This window comes from Marmota flaviventris, chromosome 1 (assembly GCF_047511675.1).
Source record: "Marmota flaviventris isolate mMarFla1 chromosome 1, mMarFla1.hap1, whole genome shotgun sequence".
NCBI classification, from domain to species: Eukaryota; Metazoa; Chordata; class Mammalia; order Rodentia; family Sciuridae; genus Marmota; species Marmota flaviventris.
In genome coordinates this window covers 112,398,408-112,416,116 of record NC_092498.1, presented here as the reverse complement: position 1 = coordinate 112,416,116, position 17,709 = coordinate 112,398,408, and the positions used below count along the sequence as shown (strand labels likewise).

The window sequence follows — 17,709 nt, the reverse complement described above, 5'->3', positions numbered from 1 at the left end:
ATGTGCCAGTTTTAAATTCTCATCCTTTGTGTTAAAGATACATGTCTTCGCAGTCTGAAACCTTGGGACTAGATAAGTTGTGAAATTCAAATGTTTCCAAGGTTAGGCAGCTGATTCACTTCTCTTGTATATTATGTGTAATACCCCAGGGGGGGTCCCATAACCATACTCATTGATATTTCTGCAGCAAATATTCACAGCAAAAGGGGAAGAGAAAGATGAAGGTTGTCCCATGTTAATGCATGTCAAACTTTTCTCCCAAATGAATTAGGGATGACTTATTTTAGAAGTGGAGTTTAGGCATGTGGGGATGTTACATTGACCCAGTAATGATTAGGAAGGCCCTGTGCAAAAAGCCCTATTCTTGGCTGATCTTGTCTTCACAGTGATCATATAAGCTAAGTCACCCAGCCACCCTCATGTTACAGGTAAGGAATCCAGGCTTAGAGAAGTAAGGTAACTTTTCCAAAATCACACAGCTGATAAGCGGCAGAGCTGGGACCCAACCTAGGTTTTTCTGAATCCAGAACTAATGTCTATCTTCCTAGTTTCATGTTCAGACTCATGGATGGTGACTTGCTGACAAAATGCACAAGCAACTGATGTCTAAACTCAAATGTCAGCATGTTCAGTGAACTGCCCAAAGGAGCATATATCCTTGTTTACCATCAAGTGCGATCAGTCCCTCCAGGCTGGCTTCAGGGACAGCCCTATGATCTGTAGAAGTTGGAACATCTTTGGCAGAAAACAGACCACTCACATCATTTCATGGAGGGGATGTGTATCGAGGTCACAGATGCCTGGATCTGGAGCCATCAGGAATGCAGGCATTTCTAATGCCTGCTTCCTCTCTGATTCTGCTTTTTCTTTCTTTCTTTCTTTTTTTTTTAGAGAAAGAGAAGAGAGAGAATTTTTTAATATTTATTTTTCAGTTTTCGGTGGACACAACATCATTATTATTTTTTTAATGTGGTGCTGAGGATCAAACCCAGCACCCCGCGCATGCCAGGCAAGCATGTTGCCACTTGAGCCACATCCCCAGCCCTACTTTTTATTTTTTTTAAAAAAATATTTATTTAGTTGTGGATGAATACACAGTATCTTTATTTATTTTTATATGGTGCTGAGGATCGAACCCAGTGCTTCACCCAGGTGAGGCAAGCGCTTGACCACTGAGCCCCAGCCCTAACTCCTCTGCTGCTTTTTCAATTTTGCCTGGTTGACACTAGATCATATTGTAATTCACTGGCCATACCATGGTTCGAATGCTACTTACCAGCTAGGACAGTGTCAAGGGCACACAGCTGTTGCCCCTGGCACTAGGGATGGGAGTGGGGTTGGCAATTTCTATTAGAAAGGTATGCAAGTATTCTGAGGTTTGGCTAGCCTGGTGCAGGGGGCTGATGGGATTTAGGTGGTTTGAATATTGAAAGGAATGAGGTTGAGATTGCCAAGTTAGATGGGTTTTAGTTCATTTGAATAATGTGGAGGTTGAGGTTTCTTAGGGCATTTTCCCTCTTGGGCACAGTTAGCCAGCCCTTCCCTGTTTCCGGGGCACATTGTGGCTCCCTCTGATGATACCTGCCATGATAGACTAAATAATGACCCTCAATAGGTGTCCTCATTCTAATCCCCAGAATCTGTGAATGTTACTTTACATTGCAAAAAGGACTTCATGGACATGATTAAGGATCTTGAGGTGGGGAGATTATCCTGTCTTATCCTGTGGGCCCAATGTCATCACAAGGATCCTTTTAAGAGGGACCCAAGAGAAGCCAGAATCAGATGAATGATGTGATAACTGAACGTAGATTGGATTGATGTGCTTTGAAAATGGAAGGAGGGGTCTAAAGACTATAAACAACCATGGAAACTGAAAAAGGAAGCCAATGGATTCTCCCTTCAGTGCTCTTTGAAGGAACTGGTCCTTTACAACTTGACTTGAACCAACTGAAACTGATTTCAGGCTTCTGACTTACAGAACTATAAGTAATTTTGTCTTGCTTTGAGCTGTGCAGTTTGTGATAACTTGTTACAGCAGCCATAGGAGACTAATACATTTACTAAAGGGGAGACACTGACTGCTGATGAGGGCCACTTGACACTGATTTTCTCTTCCTAGCCTCACTGTAATTTCCTTTTAGGAGAATTTTTTCCTCTATTACATGAAATCATGGCATGGAGCTTCAAGGTGAGGTGGGGAGACAACTGTGGAAGCTGAAGAAGTCCTAGAAGTTCCTTCTGCTATGGAACTGATAGCTGGTCATCTAGCTGGAGATGGGTACAGGACTTCGAAATATGAGCAAAAGGAGCTGGGATGGCAACATTCATGATGGGCACAATATTGTGCTTACAGAACATTGGCTTTTGGGTAAGTTATTTGCTGGAATTTTGGTTAAGTTTCTTGATAAGCTTTGGCTTCCTTATCTTTAAAATGGGTTCAGTAAGAATAACCATCTCTGATGCTGTTTGTGAGGATTCAGTGGAATAAGGTCCATAAAGTGCCCAGTTATGTGGTAAGGGTTGTCTTCCATCATGAGGTAGGATAGCCATGTAAGTAGTCAGTTCTTGAAAGCATCATCATCTTTCAGTTCTTGCTTGGGCACTTGTGGGGTCATTGGGATACCTTTGACTAAGTAGACTTGGCAAATGCTGGGCCTGGGATTGGCAGTTGGAGGAGAGGTGGAGAGTCGTTTCTCATTGGCGGAGGAAGTAACTGCCACTCCCTTTTGCAGAACAGGCAGTTGGTTCTATGGTGGACCTACTGCATGCCTACTTGATGGTGTCCTGGATATCTCTTGTTTGTGCTGGCCCTGTGCCCAATGCCTCTTCTGTTCAGGTGGAAGCATCCTTTTTCCCAATTACCCTTCCTGTTTATATCCTTCTGGAGGGTCTGACTTCAATCTCTTCCCATACATCCAGCTCTAGCCAATATGGATTGGCTCAGGAAGGGCATGTAGCTCAAATGGGTCCAATGATGAGTTAACCTTGGGACTCTGGCTGGGTCTACAGGTTGAAGCATCCCTAGTCTGAAAATTCAAAATGCTCCAAAATCCAAAACTTTTTGAGCAGTGATATGATGGATTATGAAAAATTCCATATATGAAACTTGGTTTCATGCACAATACTACTAAAAATATTGTATAATGTTAACTTCAGGCTCTGTGTTTAACGTATGTATGACGCATAAACAAATTTCATATTTAGGTTTGGGTCCCATCTCCAATATATCTCATTATATGTACACAAATATTCCAAAATCCAAGATCTGAGACACCTCTGAGCATTTAGAATTACGGATACTCGACCTGTACTGGGAAACAGCCCCTGCTTTCTTGGTAGATGAAGCTACTTAAGTGAAAGAAACTGTATAGAAATGAAGTTATTAGAGAGCAAATGAAACCTGCAACAGGTCAGAGAGGCTGAGTTTGGTTTGAGGTACTGGATTCCGCTATGCCAGAAGTGAGGCTCCAGCCAGAATTTTCCAATTATGGGAGCAGGTAAATTTCTCTCTTTTTTCCCCCCTCCAGGTTGTTTGTGTCACTTGTGTCTGAAAAATGCCAAGAGAAATAAGCACAACCATTTACAAATTCCAAGAGACTCTTGAAAACTTCTTTTTCTAGTAGGGAAAATGTTCTCTGCTATTGTTTTGGTGCCAGCTTTAGGGTTTTGAGGCAGAGTATGGAAAGTGAAGATGTGGGAAGTAAGAGTCTCTTGCAGCCCCAAGGTTGGGTGAACTCCCAGCTAATTATACCGCAGAGTTTGGGACAGAACCCCTTTCATTAAACTTTTAGGAGTCTTGGACGGATAGGGCAGGAGCTACAATACGGAGCCTTCGAAGGCTGCTTGTGCGCCAGGCAGAGTGCTGAGGGGTGTGGATGCCTTGTCAACCCTGGGAAATCTGCTGCACACGTAGAAATCGAGGTTCTCTGGGTCGGTCAGGTGACATGCCCAGTCTCCCAGTTTGGGAGATGGAGGTGGCACTTGAACCCTTTAAGGAGAGCCCACCTCTTAAGCACTTGGGGTGGTGCTGGATTTTGAGCCTGATGTCCGAGGTCAGTGAAGAGGCGGGACTTGAACTCAGGTTTCCAGAGTCTGGCTCTCCCCAGGATACTGGAGTTCACTGTGCCACCTCCATTCGCGCACGTGCCTGCACACCTCCAGGAGTGGGGTCTCAGCAACCGAAGGGCGTCCTTCGTCTGGCACTTCTTGGGCGCACCCTCGCCCCAGGCCCCGCGATGCGGGTGACACATTGGAGGCAGTGGAGAAATGGGCTTGGCTGGGGTGGTCCGCAGTGCGGCAGGCGGCGGCGCAGAGCCGGGAACGGCGCGCTCTCCCTCCCGGGCGGGACAGGCACGGCGGGGGTAAACGCGACGCCGGGAACAGCGACCGGCTTCTCCAGGCTCCAGGCGGGGCGCGAGGGAGGGGGGGCGCGGCGAGCGCGCGCGTGCGCGGTGTGTGCGAGGGAGCCGCGTGCGCGCGCGTGCGCGGTCCGGGGGGGCGTTGTGGGTTGCCTCGGCGGCGCGCGGCACGGCGGGAACACGGCGCGAGGGAGCGGTGCGCGCGCCTAGCTGGCGGGACCGTTAGCTCGAGGCGGACGCGGCCCGGGTCCCGTGGGGATGGAGCAGCAGCTGCCGCCAGCGTCCGAACCGACCCCAGCGTCGACTCCGGCCCGGAGCCGCAGGCGGCGGGAGCCCGAGTCTCCGCCGGCGCCAGCGCCGGTGAGTGCGTGAGGGGCGCGGGCCGGGAGACTTTCTTTGTGAAACTCCGTCGGTGCAAGCCGGGCCGGGCCTCCGCGGCTGACGAGTGCCCGCGAGGCGGAAGCCACCTCGTCGTCGGGGTTCCAGCCCCTTCGCGAGCCGCTGTGCAGCGGGATCCGGTCCGCCGCCTGCCTCAGTTTCCGCGGGAGTGTTGTGAGTGTGTGCGGGAGCGGGGCCGGCGGTATGCAGTCCGCGCTTAACTCCCGCGCGCCGCCTCCTTGACCCCTCCCCGGGGGGCGGAACCTTGGGACCACGGTCCACTTAAGTGGCAGACTGCATCCTCCTGGAGACAGGTGTCTGCCGCTGGGGAGGCTCAGGTGCTGCCAGCCTCAGATGAGGTTGGGAGGGAGTGAGCTCTCCGACCCGGGAGGGCAACAAGCTGCTGGTGGCTCACCAGAGTGATACCAGAAAGCCTTCCGTCCGTCTTGTCCTCGAGGTGTGTTTGGGGTGCCTGTCAAGGTGAAGGCTGCTGAGCGGACTTTGAATGTGGGGCTCCTGCAGGATGGGTGGGATGGTCCAGTGGAGGAATAATTGGGAGCACTTTGTAAAAATACAGCTTGCATGCTCCACCGCAGGCCCACGAGCCCTGGCTCCTCAATGTAGGGGACAAGACTGAATTTTTAGCAGGCTCTTGAAGTTGAAATCAGAAAGGTTTGTCAGGCTGTAGAGAACAAGCTTCCTGCAACCAGGGACCTGCTCTGTTTATACCTCACTGTGGCATCCTGGTACCTTGCACCATGCCTGGCAAATGGTATATGTTCGGTAAATAGTTATAGGAAGACTAAATGACTAAGGAGTTTGCAACATTGGAACTCTTGAGGCATTTTCAGGAGCTTCTTGAGAGTAGTTATTTTTATTGTGTACTGTGATTTTTCTCAGCTCCCACCTTTTGTCTGGTTATAATGCTGTGTTTTCAGTATGTTCCACTCAAGAGCAGGGTATTTGTTGGTTAGTATAAAGGATCAACTCTGTATACCCTAGCTAGGTTAAAATTGATTCTAAAACAAAGTTCTGAATTAAAAAATACGTATTTCTTTCACTTGGGAACACTAGGCTTACAAGATTTTGTTCCTTTGAGGCAGGTAAACATTTATATTTGCATCAAAGGAAATCTGAATTACTGTTTATCTTTTCTGGAAAGTTGGCAATTTGCTTAAACTCTGAGTATGTCTAGTTTTTATGTGACGCATCAAAATTCAGATTTATGTTTAGTTCAGAGTCGATGCTAAAATAAAGGTGTTCTATATTTCAGAGGCATTTTTTTCCATCAAGTTGAATTTCAGTTAGTTGGTTTCACTAAGGTAGGGTTTTTGTTGTTGTTCACTGAACAAAGTATGCAAATGTAGGAAGACTTGACTTTCAGATTTGAGAATGCATCTGAAGGAGAAAATTGAAAAATTTGGTGCTGTAGTCTCCCAGTGTATTGTTTTTGTAGCTTATTTGGGTGTCTTTTTAAAGTGTCTTTAAAAAATCTTTTAAAAAGCTTTTATTGAGATATAATTTACCTCCCATAAAATTAACCGTGGTTGTGTGTAATTTTGTGGTTCTAATATTTTCATAGTTGTGTAACCATCACCATTATCTACTTTTAAAACATTTTGTCACCCTACAAAAAATTCTTTACCCATTAGCAGTCCTTTCCTTATTGCCCATTCCACCAGACTATGCCATTTACTAATGTTACTGTCTCTGAAATTAGCTATTCTGGAAATTTTATATAATGGGTTATTATAGTCTTCTGTGATTGACTCTTTTTTCATGTAGCACAGAGTGTTTGAGGTTCAACCATGATGTAGCATGTATAGAACTTTATTCCTTTTTATTACTGAATAATATTCTTTCGAATGGATATACCAGATATCGTTTGTACATTCGTCTGTGGATATATATTTTCCCCCTATTTTGGGCTCTTTAAATAATGCAGCAATAAACGTGTACAAGTCTTAGTGTGGACATATTTTGTAATTTCTCTTGGTGTATCTCTAGGAGTAGAATTACTAGGTCACATAACTCTGTTAAGCATTTTGAGCAACTGTCAAACTGTTTTCTGAGGCTCTACTGCATATTACATCCCATCGCTAGTAATGCACCAGGGTTGCTGTTTCTCTACCGCTGACCAATACCTGTTACTGTCTGTATTTTTAACTTTAGCCATCCTTATAGGTATGAAATGGTATTTTATTGTGGTAGTAATTGTTTTTTTATACTGTGGATTGAACCTAAGGGTGCTTTACCACTGAGCCACATCTCCAAACCTTTTTAATTCTTTATTTTGAGACAGGGTCTCAATTAGTTGCTGAAGCTGGCTTTGAACTTGCCTCAGCCTCCTTCCTCAGCCTCCTCAGTCAGTGGAATTACAGGTGTGCACCACCACACATGACTCAATTTTTTTTTAATATTTATTTTTTAGTTTTAGGTGAACACAATATCTTTATTTTATTTTTATGTGGTGCCAAGGATTGAACCCAGTGCTTCACACATGCTAGGCGAATGCTTCACCACTGAGCCACAGCCCTGGCCCCGACTCAATTTTTTAAATAATGTTCTTTGATGTAAAAATGTATTTAATTTCAACCAAGTCCAGTTTTTTCTTTTATTGCTCATGCTTTTGCTGTCATATCTGAATCCATTGTCAAATACAAGGTCATGAAATATATATTCCTATGTTTTCTTCTAAGAGTTTATGCCTTTAACCAATATTTAGGTTGTTGATCCATTTTGAGTTAATTTTTGTGTATGGTATGAGTTAGTGGTCAAAATTCATTTTTTTCACCTATGGATATTCAGTTTTCCCAGCACCATATATTGAAAAGACTGTTCTCTTCCTCATTTAATGGTCTTTATACCCCTTACTGAAAATCAGTTGACCATATGTGAGTTTTTTTTTTCCTGAATTCGGAATTCTATTCTGTTGATCTATATATCTGTCCTTATGCCAGCACCTCACGATTTCATTACTGTAGCTTTGTGATGGATTTTGAAATTAATTGTAACTCCTCCAACATTTTTTTTCCAAGACTGTTAAGCCATTCTATGTCCTTTATGTTTTTATATGAGTTTTAGGTTCATTTTATCAATTTCTGCAAAAAAGACAGTTTGGATTTTTTATAGTGATGTGTTATTTCAGTGTGCAAGTATTGCACTTAACAATATTTTCAAAAATATTTTGTTCTGTTTGATGTGGATTGTACATGAACTTTTTTGGGGAGTAGAGAGATGCTGGGAGTGGAATCTAGGACCTTATACATACTAGGCAAGCACTCTACAACCAAATTAAATCTGCAACCCGCCATGAAACTATTTTTAAAATTTTATATTGCACATTGCTAAAAATACAGTTGACTTTGGATTCACTGTGTTTTTTTTTTTTTTTTTTTGTAGATGGACACAACATCTCTTTTATTTATTCATTTTTGTGTGGTGCTGAGGTTCGAACCCAGTGCCTCATACATAGGCAAGTGCTCTACCACTGAACCCCAGCCCCAGCCCTGGATATACCTTTTAACTTCATCATTTAGTTGTTGTTTATTCTAGTTTTCTTTTTAAAATCTTTCCCCTAAAATTAACAAGAAGAATGGTCTGAATACAGATCTAGATTCATATGTCTTTGTTTGGCTGTGTTCCTAACTAGTTGTATGAGTATTCACAAGGCTGAACTGTTGTGCATTTCAGTGTTCTCCGTACATACAATGAGACAGTGATATCCATCTCAAAGACTTGTTAAATAAAAGAATGTAGGTAGTTGTTTAGAACCTTGCCTGGCATGTGTCAGGGATCTGATGTTTGTTGTTTCCCTTCTGGTAATTAACTCCAGTTAAGGATACCCCCCCCCCACACACACACAAAGGTAAAAACAAAGCTGAAAATAACCCAAACAAACAAACAAACAAACAGAAAACCTCCCAAACCACTGGCCCCCTTCCACCACACAAAACCCAGAAAAAAATAAAACCACAAACAAAACCCACAAACCGGGCTGGGGATGTGGCTCAAGCAGTATCATGCGTGCGGCCTGGGTTGGATCCTCAGCACCACATACAAACAAAGATGTTGTGTCCGCCAAAAACTGAAAAATAAAAATAAATATTAAAAAAAAAAAAAAACCCACAAACCTCTTCCTATCCCCATCACTTTCCTGTAACCCAAGAAATCCTGGTGAGTGCTTGAGGGATGGAGATAGATAGAAGACAAAGTCTCACACACACCACATAGTTGTGTTATAAAAGCATGATAAATCCAGGCTGCTATATAGGATATTTGATACTGTATTTTCAAATATTATTAACAATAATAAAAGTGTGATTCAAAGCTATTCATTTTTACTCCACAGTTCTTATTTAGTGTGCTTTTTTCCATCACTTTTCTCTTAAAAGCTGAAGTAGCATTTTTAAAATTAGATTTGATGGTTACAATTCTTGTTTCATTTGACTTTTTGCTAAATTTTATTTTATTTTATTTATTTAATTTAAAAATTAAGTCTAGCTATGTTAACAGCTCAAGCTGATTTTGAACTCATGGACTCAAGTGATTCTCTTCCCTCAGCCTCTGGAGTAGCTGAGATGACAGGCTTGAGCCACCATACTTATTGCTAATGCTTAAAAATGCTGATGTTTGGCCTGGGGCTGTAGCTCAGTGGTAGAGCACTTACCTAGCACAAGTGAAGCCCTGGGTTCAATTCTCAGCACCACATAAAAACAAATAAATAGAATAAAGGTATTGTGAAAAAAATTCTTAAAAAAATGCTGATGTTATTGTGAAGTTAAATTTAGAAGTAATTTTATTTTGGGTTGGGTGTAGTGGTTCAAACCTGTAATTTCAGCTACTGGGGAGGCTGAGGCAGGACGATCACAAGTTCAGGCCAGCTTGGTCAACTTAATGAGATTCTGACTCAAAATAAAAATGGCTGGGGGTGTAACTCATTGGTAGAGCATGGGGAGAGGGAGCAAGTATTTTTAATTGGTATCAGTATAGTAGCTGAGGTAGAATGTTAATTTTTAAGGGAAGAAACCAGAGATATAATATGATTCAAATATGATGCTTGGAACAAATTGTGTTCATTGAATGTGTATTCACTATGACCAAAGAGAATAATATTTACTCTGTAAATATGGTGATTTTGGAGGTAAATTTTTATTGCTAAAATAATATTTACTTTTGCTAAAATATCTATTTTGTAAATATTACTTTAGCAATAAAAATTTACCTCCAAAACTACCATTGTAAGTATATTGATAACCTACAAATCCACAAATTGATAGTCCATGGATGTTAATATAAGAAAACTTTAAGTTTAAAAATCAAAGCTGATAGTTATTTTTTTAAAAAGTTTCTTACTATTATAAAAACTACATTGTATAAGACTCTAAAGTGGAAGAAGCAAAATGCTCCCATTAGAACTCATAACTTGCCAATACCCAGTGATTACTGCCATCAGTACCTTAATACATACCGCGCTGGAACTCTCTCCGTGCATCTTTCTTTTCTTTTTTCTTTTTTTAAAAAATATTTATTTAGTTGTGGATGAACACACAGTATCTTTATTTATTTTCATGTGTGCTGAGGATTGAACCCAGTGCCTCACACATGCGAGGCAAGCGCTCTACCACTGAGCTATAGCCTCAGCTCCTCTCTGTGCATCTTTCTATCAATATTTTTTAACTTTATTTTATTTGTATATTTATTTTTATGTAGTGCTGAGGATTGAACCCAGGGCCTTGTACATGCGAGGCAAGCACTCTACTGCTGAGCCATAACCCCAGCCCTCTATCAATATTTTTATACATACGAGAGTACATACAATTGTAACCATCAAATCTGGCATTTTAGGGGCTGGGATATAGCTCAGTTGGTAGAGGGCTTGCCTCATATGCATAAGGCCCTGGGTTCAGTCCCCAGCAACACACATACAGAAGAGTACATTGGCATTTTAAATAAAATAAGAAAACTACAAAGTATGTTCAATTTTTTTAAGAATCAGCTGTATTTAGGTAGAGTTTATGTGCCACAGAGGTTACCAATTTAAAGTATGTGGTTCTACAAATTCAGACATATATACAGTTGTATAGTTACTACCACAGTCAATAGAAATGATAGATCATTCCATTTCATTACTCAGTATTACTCTATTATATGTGTATACTACAGTTCATGAGCCATCTACCCATGAATTGATGGACATTTGGGTTGTTTTCCATTTTTTGGAGCTGTGACTAGAGGTGCTATGAACATTTACTTACCAGTCTTTGTTTTGTGTTTCTTTTTTGGGGGAGGGGGTGAATACTTAAAAGTGGCATTGCTGGTTTGCATCACATATGGATACTCTTTTGAAACTGAGATTTTTATTTAAAAAATGTTTATTTTAATTTTTTAAATTGTTTTTAGATATACATGACAGTAGGGTGTATTTTGACATACATACACGGGGTGTAACCCATTATAATTTTTATCCCATTCTCGAGGTTTAACGTGATACGGAGTTACACTGGTCGTGTATCCATACATGAGCATAGGAAAGTTATGTCCAGTTCATTCTACTGTTTCCTGTTCCCATCCCCCTTTGTTCCCTTCATTCCCCTTTGCCTAATCTTATGAATATGTAACAACTAATCCCAACATTATATATAATTATAATATACCAATGCAAATATAGAAAGAAACTTGAGTCTTTTTTTTTTTTCAGTCAGTGATTTGTCCTACTTCCCTGTTATTAAATGTGCAGACAATATTCAGAATTTCTGGTCAACCCCAAAATGTTCTTTAAAGCTGTTGGGTCTGTCTAAATCATAGACCATGCCTTAATTAATGTACAAGTCTCTTAATCTGGCATGGTCCCCTTTTTCACAACACATTGCATGAGACTCAATGGAAAGACCAAAACAGTTGTCCTGCAGAGTATCTTTCCTTCTGGGCTTCTCTAGTAACTGCCCTGTGGTGTCATTTATCATGTTCTTCTGTTGCCTATGAACTGAAAGCTGTATAAGGGTTGATGGGGCCTGTGGTGGTGATGCCTATAAACCCAGCTACTTGGAGACTGAGGCAGAAGGATCACAAATTTGAGGTCATCCTGGGCACTTATTCAGACCCTGTCTCAAAGTAAAAATAAAAAAGGGTTGGGGTTGTAGGTTGGTAGTAGATCACCCCAGGGTTTAAACCCCAGTATGAAAAAAGGAAAAAAGACTTGATGAATTCAAGATAAATATTCTTTGGTTAGATTCCAGTATTGGTGATATCTACTAAATGGTTCAATATAAGGCTTTGTTACTTTATTACTTAAAGCCTTATCAATACAACATAAAGTTTTTTTTTTTTATCACAAAGATAAAAATAGAAATAAGGCTTTTATCACTAAGAACGTTTTAATCATTGAAAATCATTAGCAATTTCTTATTTTTGAGAAAGTATTCTTTAATTCTTTGACTACTGACCAAAGACAAGTCCCTTTTACTAGAGCAAAAGTAGTAATGGGAGGATTGAATAGGTAGTAATAGTATCTAGTTGGTAGTACAGAAGAAATAGGGGAGTAGTTGTCATAGAATGGTTTCACTGTGACCTCTACTAAAACCCTCTTTTTTGTCTCATAGTTACACTGCTTTTAGGAGCAAGCATCTTAGTCTGAAACACATGCCTTATGGTATTTTAAATGATTAATAGTATGAAGTTAATGTATAATAATCTACATTGTGACTTTTTGAGATTCCATTTGACAAATAGTCGATAATTTATTATTAGATATGATTTATTTTGTGGGTAAATATTTAGGATTACTTAGAAATTGCAGTTGAAAACTGGTCTAAATAATACAACAAACTTGACCTTAACTTCTTAGGAGTAAAAAGAAAAAAAAAAGTGAGCTCTGAATGTTACTAAGGGAAGGCACCATTATGTACACATTGTGTACTTGTAATTTCCATACTATCGCCAGCTAAGTTTGACCTAGGGGTAGTTAAAAAATTGCTGTGGTATTATTTCAGCTAACTATGGACCTAGTTCAGAAATTTGTTGGTCACTTGTATATCTTTGATAAATTATTCAAATTCATGTCCATTTTAACTGAGTTGTTCACCTTTTCATCATTGAGTTGTAAGAGTTTTTTAAATATATTCTTGCAAATATTTTCTTCCATTCAATATCAATATTCTTCCAAATTTGGTACCAATAATTTTTGCAATTACAGAATAGCATGAATAATATTACTTTAATAAAGATGAAATTACTGGGGCTAGGGTTGTGGCTCAGTGGTAGAGTACTTGCCTGGCATGTGCGAGGCCCTGAGTTCAATCCTCAGCACCACATAAGAACAAATAAATAAAATAAAGATATTAAAAAAGATGAAATTACTAAGATTAATGTTGTCAATCTACATAAAAGGAAAATAGAATTAGCACTACTTATATTTTGCCAAATTGTACATATGGAAAACAGATTAGTTCTTATTTTTAGAAGATTATAGACTAGAAGAAAATAGTTTTGTAGATGAGAAGGGGAAAAATGATATAGTAAGTGAAAAGAAAAAGATGTTGGAAAATAATCAAATAAGTAGAAAGCAGAAGCAAATGGAGATGGGAGAAGAAAAGAGGATGATAATTAGATTTACATATTTAGTTTTATTAGTTTTTTTAAAATTATTATTTTTGTGGTGCTGAGGATTGAACCCAGATCGTGGAACATGCTAGTCAAATACTTTATAATTGAGCCACATTCCCAGCCCACTTTTTTTGTGAAATGGATCTCTTTGTTTTGTCCAGGAGAACCCCAACTTCTAGTCTCAAGCACTCCTCCTGCCTGAGCCTCCTGAGTAGCTGGGACTGCATGCATGTACCACTGCACCAGGCTTGGTTATATTAAAGGAGAGATTCTAACAAAATATTTGAATCTCTTTTTAATTGGGCTACTCTTTTGTGATTGAACTCTGTGGCATTAAATGAAGCTGGGATGCATTCAGTTCCTTAGGTTTCAGGGTGTTTGATTATTTTGTTTTTAGCAATTGGGCTGACTGAGTTGTTTAAAGAATGTAGTTTTTGTCTTTTGTCTTTATTTTTGTTTTTGTAGTGCTGGGTATTGAACCCAGCGCTTTTAACATGCCAGGCAAATGCTTTAATCACAGATATGTACACAGCTCACGAATTTAGTTTTTTTTAAAATTTTATTTATTTTTTAGGTGTGGGTGGACACAACACAATGCCTTTATTTTTATGTAGTGCTGAGGATCTAACCTGGGTCCCTCCCGTGCTAGGCAAGTGCTCTACTGCTGAGCCACAATCCCAGCCCACAAATTTAGTTTTAAAACAGAAATACATTTTACTCGACTGCCCATGTTCATGGGCAAGAATTAATATTAAGATGGAATGATTTATAGATTAAATACAATCCCTATCAAACTCACATCTGCCTTTTTTTTTTTTTGGCAGAAACTGACAAGCTGATTCTAATATCCATATAAAAATTCATGCTCTCCAGAATAGCCAAACTAGTCCTGAAAAAGAACATAGTTAGAGGACACATACTTTCCAATATCAAAATCTACTGCAAATTTTCATTAATCAAGATGGTGTGCTAATGGCATAAGGATAATACATAGATTAATAGAACTGAGAGTCAGTTGACACCCCCTACCCGCAAGTAATGGGAATTGAACCTAGGGGCATTCTACCATGAGTATATCCCCAATCCTTTTTATTTTATTTTTTAAATTTTGAGATTGAGTTTTGCTAAGTTGCCTAGGTTGTTCTCAAACTTGCAATTCTCCTGCCTCAGCCTCCTGAGTAGCTGAGATTACAGGTATTTGCCAACACACCTGGCTGGATTTTGGAATTTTTGCATATACATAATGAGATGTCTTAGGGATAGGATACAAGTCTAAACATGTAATTCAGGTTTCATATATAGCTTATACACGTTGACAGAAGGGTTTTATACAGTATTTTTAGTATGCCTGTGTTGTGCTGTGAGGTCAAGTGTCAAATTTACCACTTGTGTGTGTTGTCATGATGGTGCTCAGAAGGGTTTAGATCTTGGAGTGTCAGATTAAGGGTGTTCATCCTGTAGTGCAGAAATCATTCAATTGGGGAACAAATGATTCTGTACGGTTTGATATCCACCTGCAAAAGAATGAATTTGAACCCTTCCTTCATACAGGCACAAATATTAACTCAAGCCAGTCACAGTGGTGCATGTTTGTAATCAGCTACTCAGGAGGCTGAGGCAGGAGGGTCACAAGTTTTGAGGTCAGCCTGGGCTGACCTGTCTCAAAATAAAATCTAGGAAAGGGTGGGGATGTACTTGGTGGTAGAAGGCTTGCCTAGCATGCTTGGGGCCCTGTGTTCATTCTGTAGCACCATCCCAACCCTCCCTGCAAATTAACTTAAAAGAAATAACAAAGAGCAAAATCAATACAACTCTTGGAAGGAAACACTGTAATAATTTTTATGGAATAAATTTTGAGTTAGGCATCGATTTTTTAGATTTACCAAAAGTACAGACAAAGAAAAAAGTGGTTAATTTGGATTTAATCAAAATTAAAAGGAGAGGGCTGAGATTGTAGCTCAGTGGTGGAGTAGTTGCTTGCATAGGTGAGGCACTGGGTTTGATCCTCAGCACCACATAAAAATAAACAAATAAAGGTTAAATTCTTAGAAAAAAATGTAAAAGGGTACAATCAAGAAAATTAAAAGAAAACTAAGAAAATGGGGAAGATATTTGTAAGAATATATAAAGGATACAACTTAGTGATAGGAAGATGAACAACTCAGTTAAGATGGACAAAGAATTTGAATAGACATTTGTCAGAGAAGATATATTAATGACCAAAAAGCAAATAAAACAGTGTGCAGCATCGTTAGTCATAGGGAAATTAAAATGTGAAATAGTGAGATACCACTTCACTTCTATTAGGGTGGTTTAAATGAAAAAGACAGTAGCAAGTGTTGGTGAGGATGTGGAGAAATTGGACCCCCTTATACATTGCTGGAATGAGAAATGATGCAGCTACTTTGGAAAACAATTTGACAGTTGCTCAAAATGTTAAGCATGAACTTACCATGTGACCCAGTAATTCTAATCTTAATTAATTATTTTTTTAAATAGTTTTTTGTAGTTGTAGATGGACAGAATGCCTTTATTTTTTTGTGTGTGGTGCTGAGGATCGAACCCAGTGCCTCATGCATGTTAGACATGCGCTCTGCCACTGAGCCTCAGCCCCAGCCCAATTAATTAATTCTTAATCTTAGGTATGTATCTGAGGATAATGAAGATATTTGTTCACACAAACACTTGTACCTGAATGTTCATTGCTTTGTTATTCATAATAACCCCCATATGGAAGCAGCCCACAGCTGTTAGTGAATAAACAAAATGTAGCATACCTAAATAGTGGAATATTATTTTTGCCATAAAAGGAAGAAGTACTGATTGAGACATGACACATCAAAGGTGAACTTTGTAACCATTCTGAGTCAAAAAAAAAAATCACAAAAGATCACATATTGTGTTTGTGTGAGATAATTCAACATATGCCTATACATATGCCTCTATGCTCTATACAGAGAGTGGATCAGTGTTTGCCTTAAGCTGGCTGGGAGTACAGCTAACTTGCATGGGATGATAAATGTATTCTAAAACTAGATTGTGACACTGGTTGCAAAACAACGAAAACCACTGAACTGACCAGGTTAAATGGGTGAATTTTATGATGTGTGATATATATGTCAGTAGTGGTATACAAAGAATTAGAAAATGAAAGGAATACGTCTTATTCTTAAAACATCATGAAAGGTATTCTCATAAAATCTTTGTTTGCCTTACCCTCTTCAGTTTTGTTTTCACTAATAAGTGATAAAATGAACAATTTCTTGATCCTGTTATCTGTGGCTGTATTATGAAGTTAAAATCTAAATTCAACTGTGGTAGTTTATTTAGAGTATATACATATAAAAAATTTCAAGCACATGGAAAAATAAGAGTAAATCCAACAATAAACCTTTATATTTTCTCATCACTTCAGTTTGATAAAATTATTAACATTTTGCCAATAAATGGGCACAGTGTATTTAAGAAATAGTGGAATAAAGATTTGTCTCTAGAAAGCAAATATCCACCATTTATTTAGAAAATACCTGATATTAAAATGGATAAGTTTCTGTGAATTTGAAAAAAATGTCATGTGAACACATTAGGATATCTGAGCTTTCCTTGCAACAGGCCTATAAATGAACATTTTTTTGTACAAGCATGTTAACTCTTGTGCTTATGAGATTATTGTACATTCTCGTAGAACAGAGGAAACTGTCAATTTCACAAGGCTTTCCCTGTGACTTGCCCTCTGTAGGAGCTGAGTTTTCTGATTTTTTTATTAATGTAGTGTGATATTAGAGAGTATGTATGTAATAAGGCCAAGCACTTAGGTGGGATTGTAACTTATATTTTGGAATTAACTGGTCAAACATCTAGGAATACTTTTCTTTTACTTCAGGAATTTGCATGTTACCAGTGTGAATTCAGGCACTTGTGTTAGACATTTGATCTTGTGTGTAGTTTCTTATCATGAGGAAAATTATGTTGCAGAAGGTTGAACAGTTTGCTGAGAAGGCACTAAAAACACAGCCATAGTTACTTCCATTCAGTATGTATGTTTTTGCATTGGCTTTTGTCTTAGATCCATGTGGTTTTAGCTTATGTAGAAACTGAATTTTTGATTGTTGCTCCACTGCCAAATAATGTTTTGTTAAATTCATTGTTTCCAATTTCCATAGAGATTTATGAAAATTATTTAAACATTGTTCCAGAATGAGCATGGTGGTGCAAATCTGTGATCTCAGCAGCTTAGGAGGCTGAAACAGGAGGATTGCAAGTTCAAGACTAGCCTCAGTAACTTAGTAGTGAGGCCCTAAGCAACTTAGTGAGACCCTGTCTCAAAATAAGAAATAAAAAGGACTAGGGATGTGGCTCCATCCAT

At 39.3% G+C, this 17,709-nt stretch overlaps 2 protein-coding genes across 7 annotated transcripts in view; one reads left to right on the top strand and one right to left on the bottom strand.

The window, feature by feature from the left end:
• The window catches only part of Lancl2 (LanC like glutathione S-transferase 2), a 199,716-nt gene that overhangs the window by 139,494 nt on the left and 42,513 nt on the right, over positions 1 to 17,709 (bottom strand). For 3 of the 4 annotated variants that reach the window (XM_071614820.1, XM_071614810.1, XM_071614815.1), the window contains exon 2: positions 8,733 to 8,826. The gene's annotated coding sequence lies outside the window, so the exon portion shown is untranslated. Of the gene's footprint in view, positions 1 to 8,728; positions 8,827 to 17,709 lie in introns of all 4 variants that reach the window. The other variant, XM_071614814.1, reaches the window with a different exon arrangement.
• The window catches only part of LOC139706514 (tetratricopeptide repeat protein 28-like), a 90,813-nt gene continuing 77,646 nt past the window's right edge, over positions 4,543 to 17,709 (top strand). For all 3 annotated transcript variants that reach the window (XM_071614826.1, XM_071614823.1, XM_071614832.1), the window contains exon 1: positions 4,543 to 4,721. In XM_071614826.1, the coding sequence (XP_071470927.1) occupies positions 4,620 to 4,721 (102 nt within the window). In that variant the 5' untranslated portion in view covers positions 4,543 to 4,619. The remainder of the gene's footprint in view (positions 4,722 to 17,709) is intronic.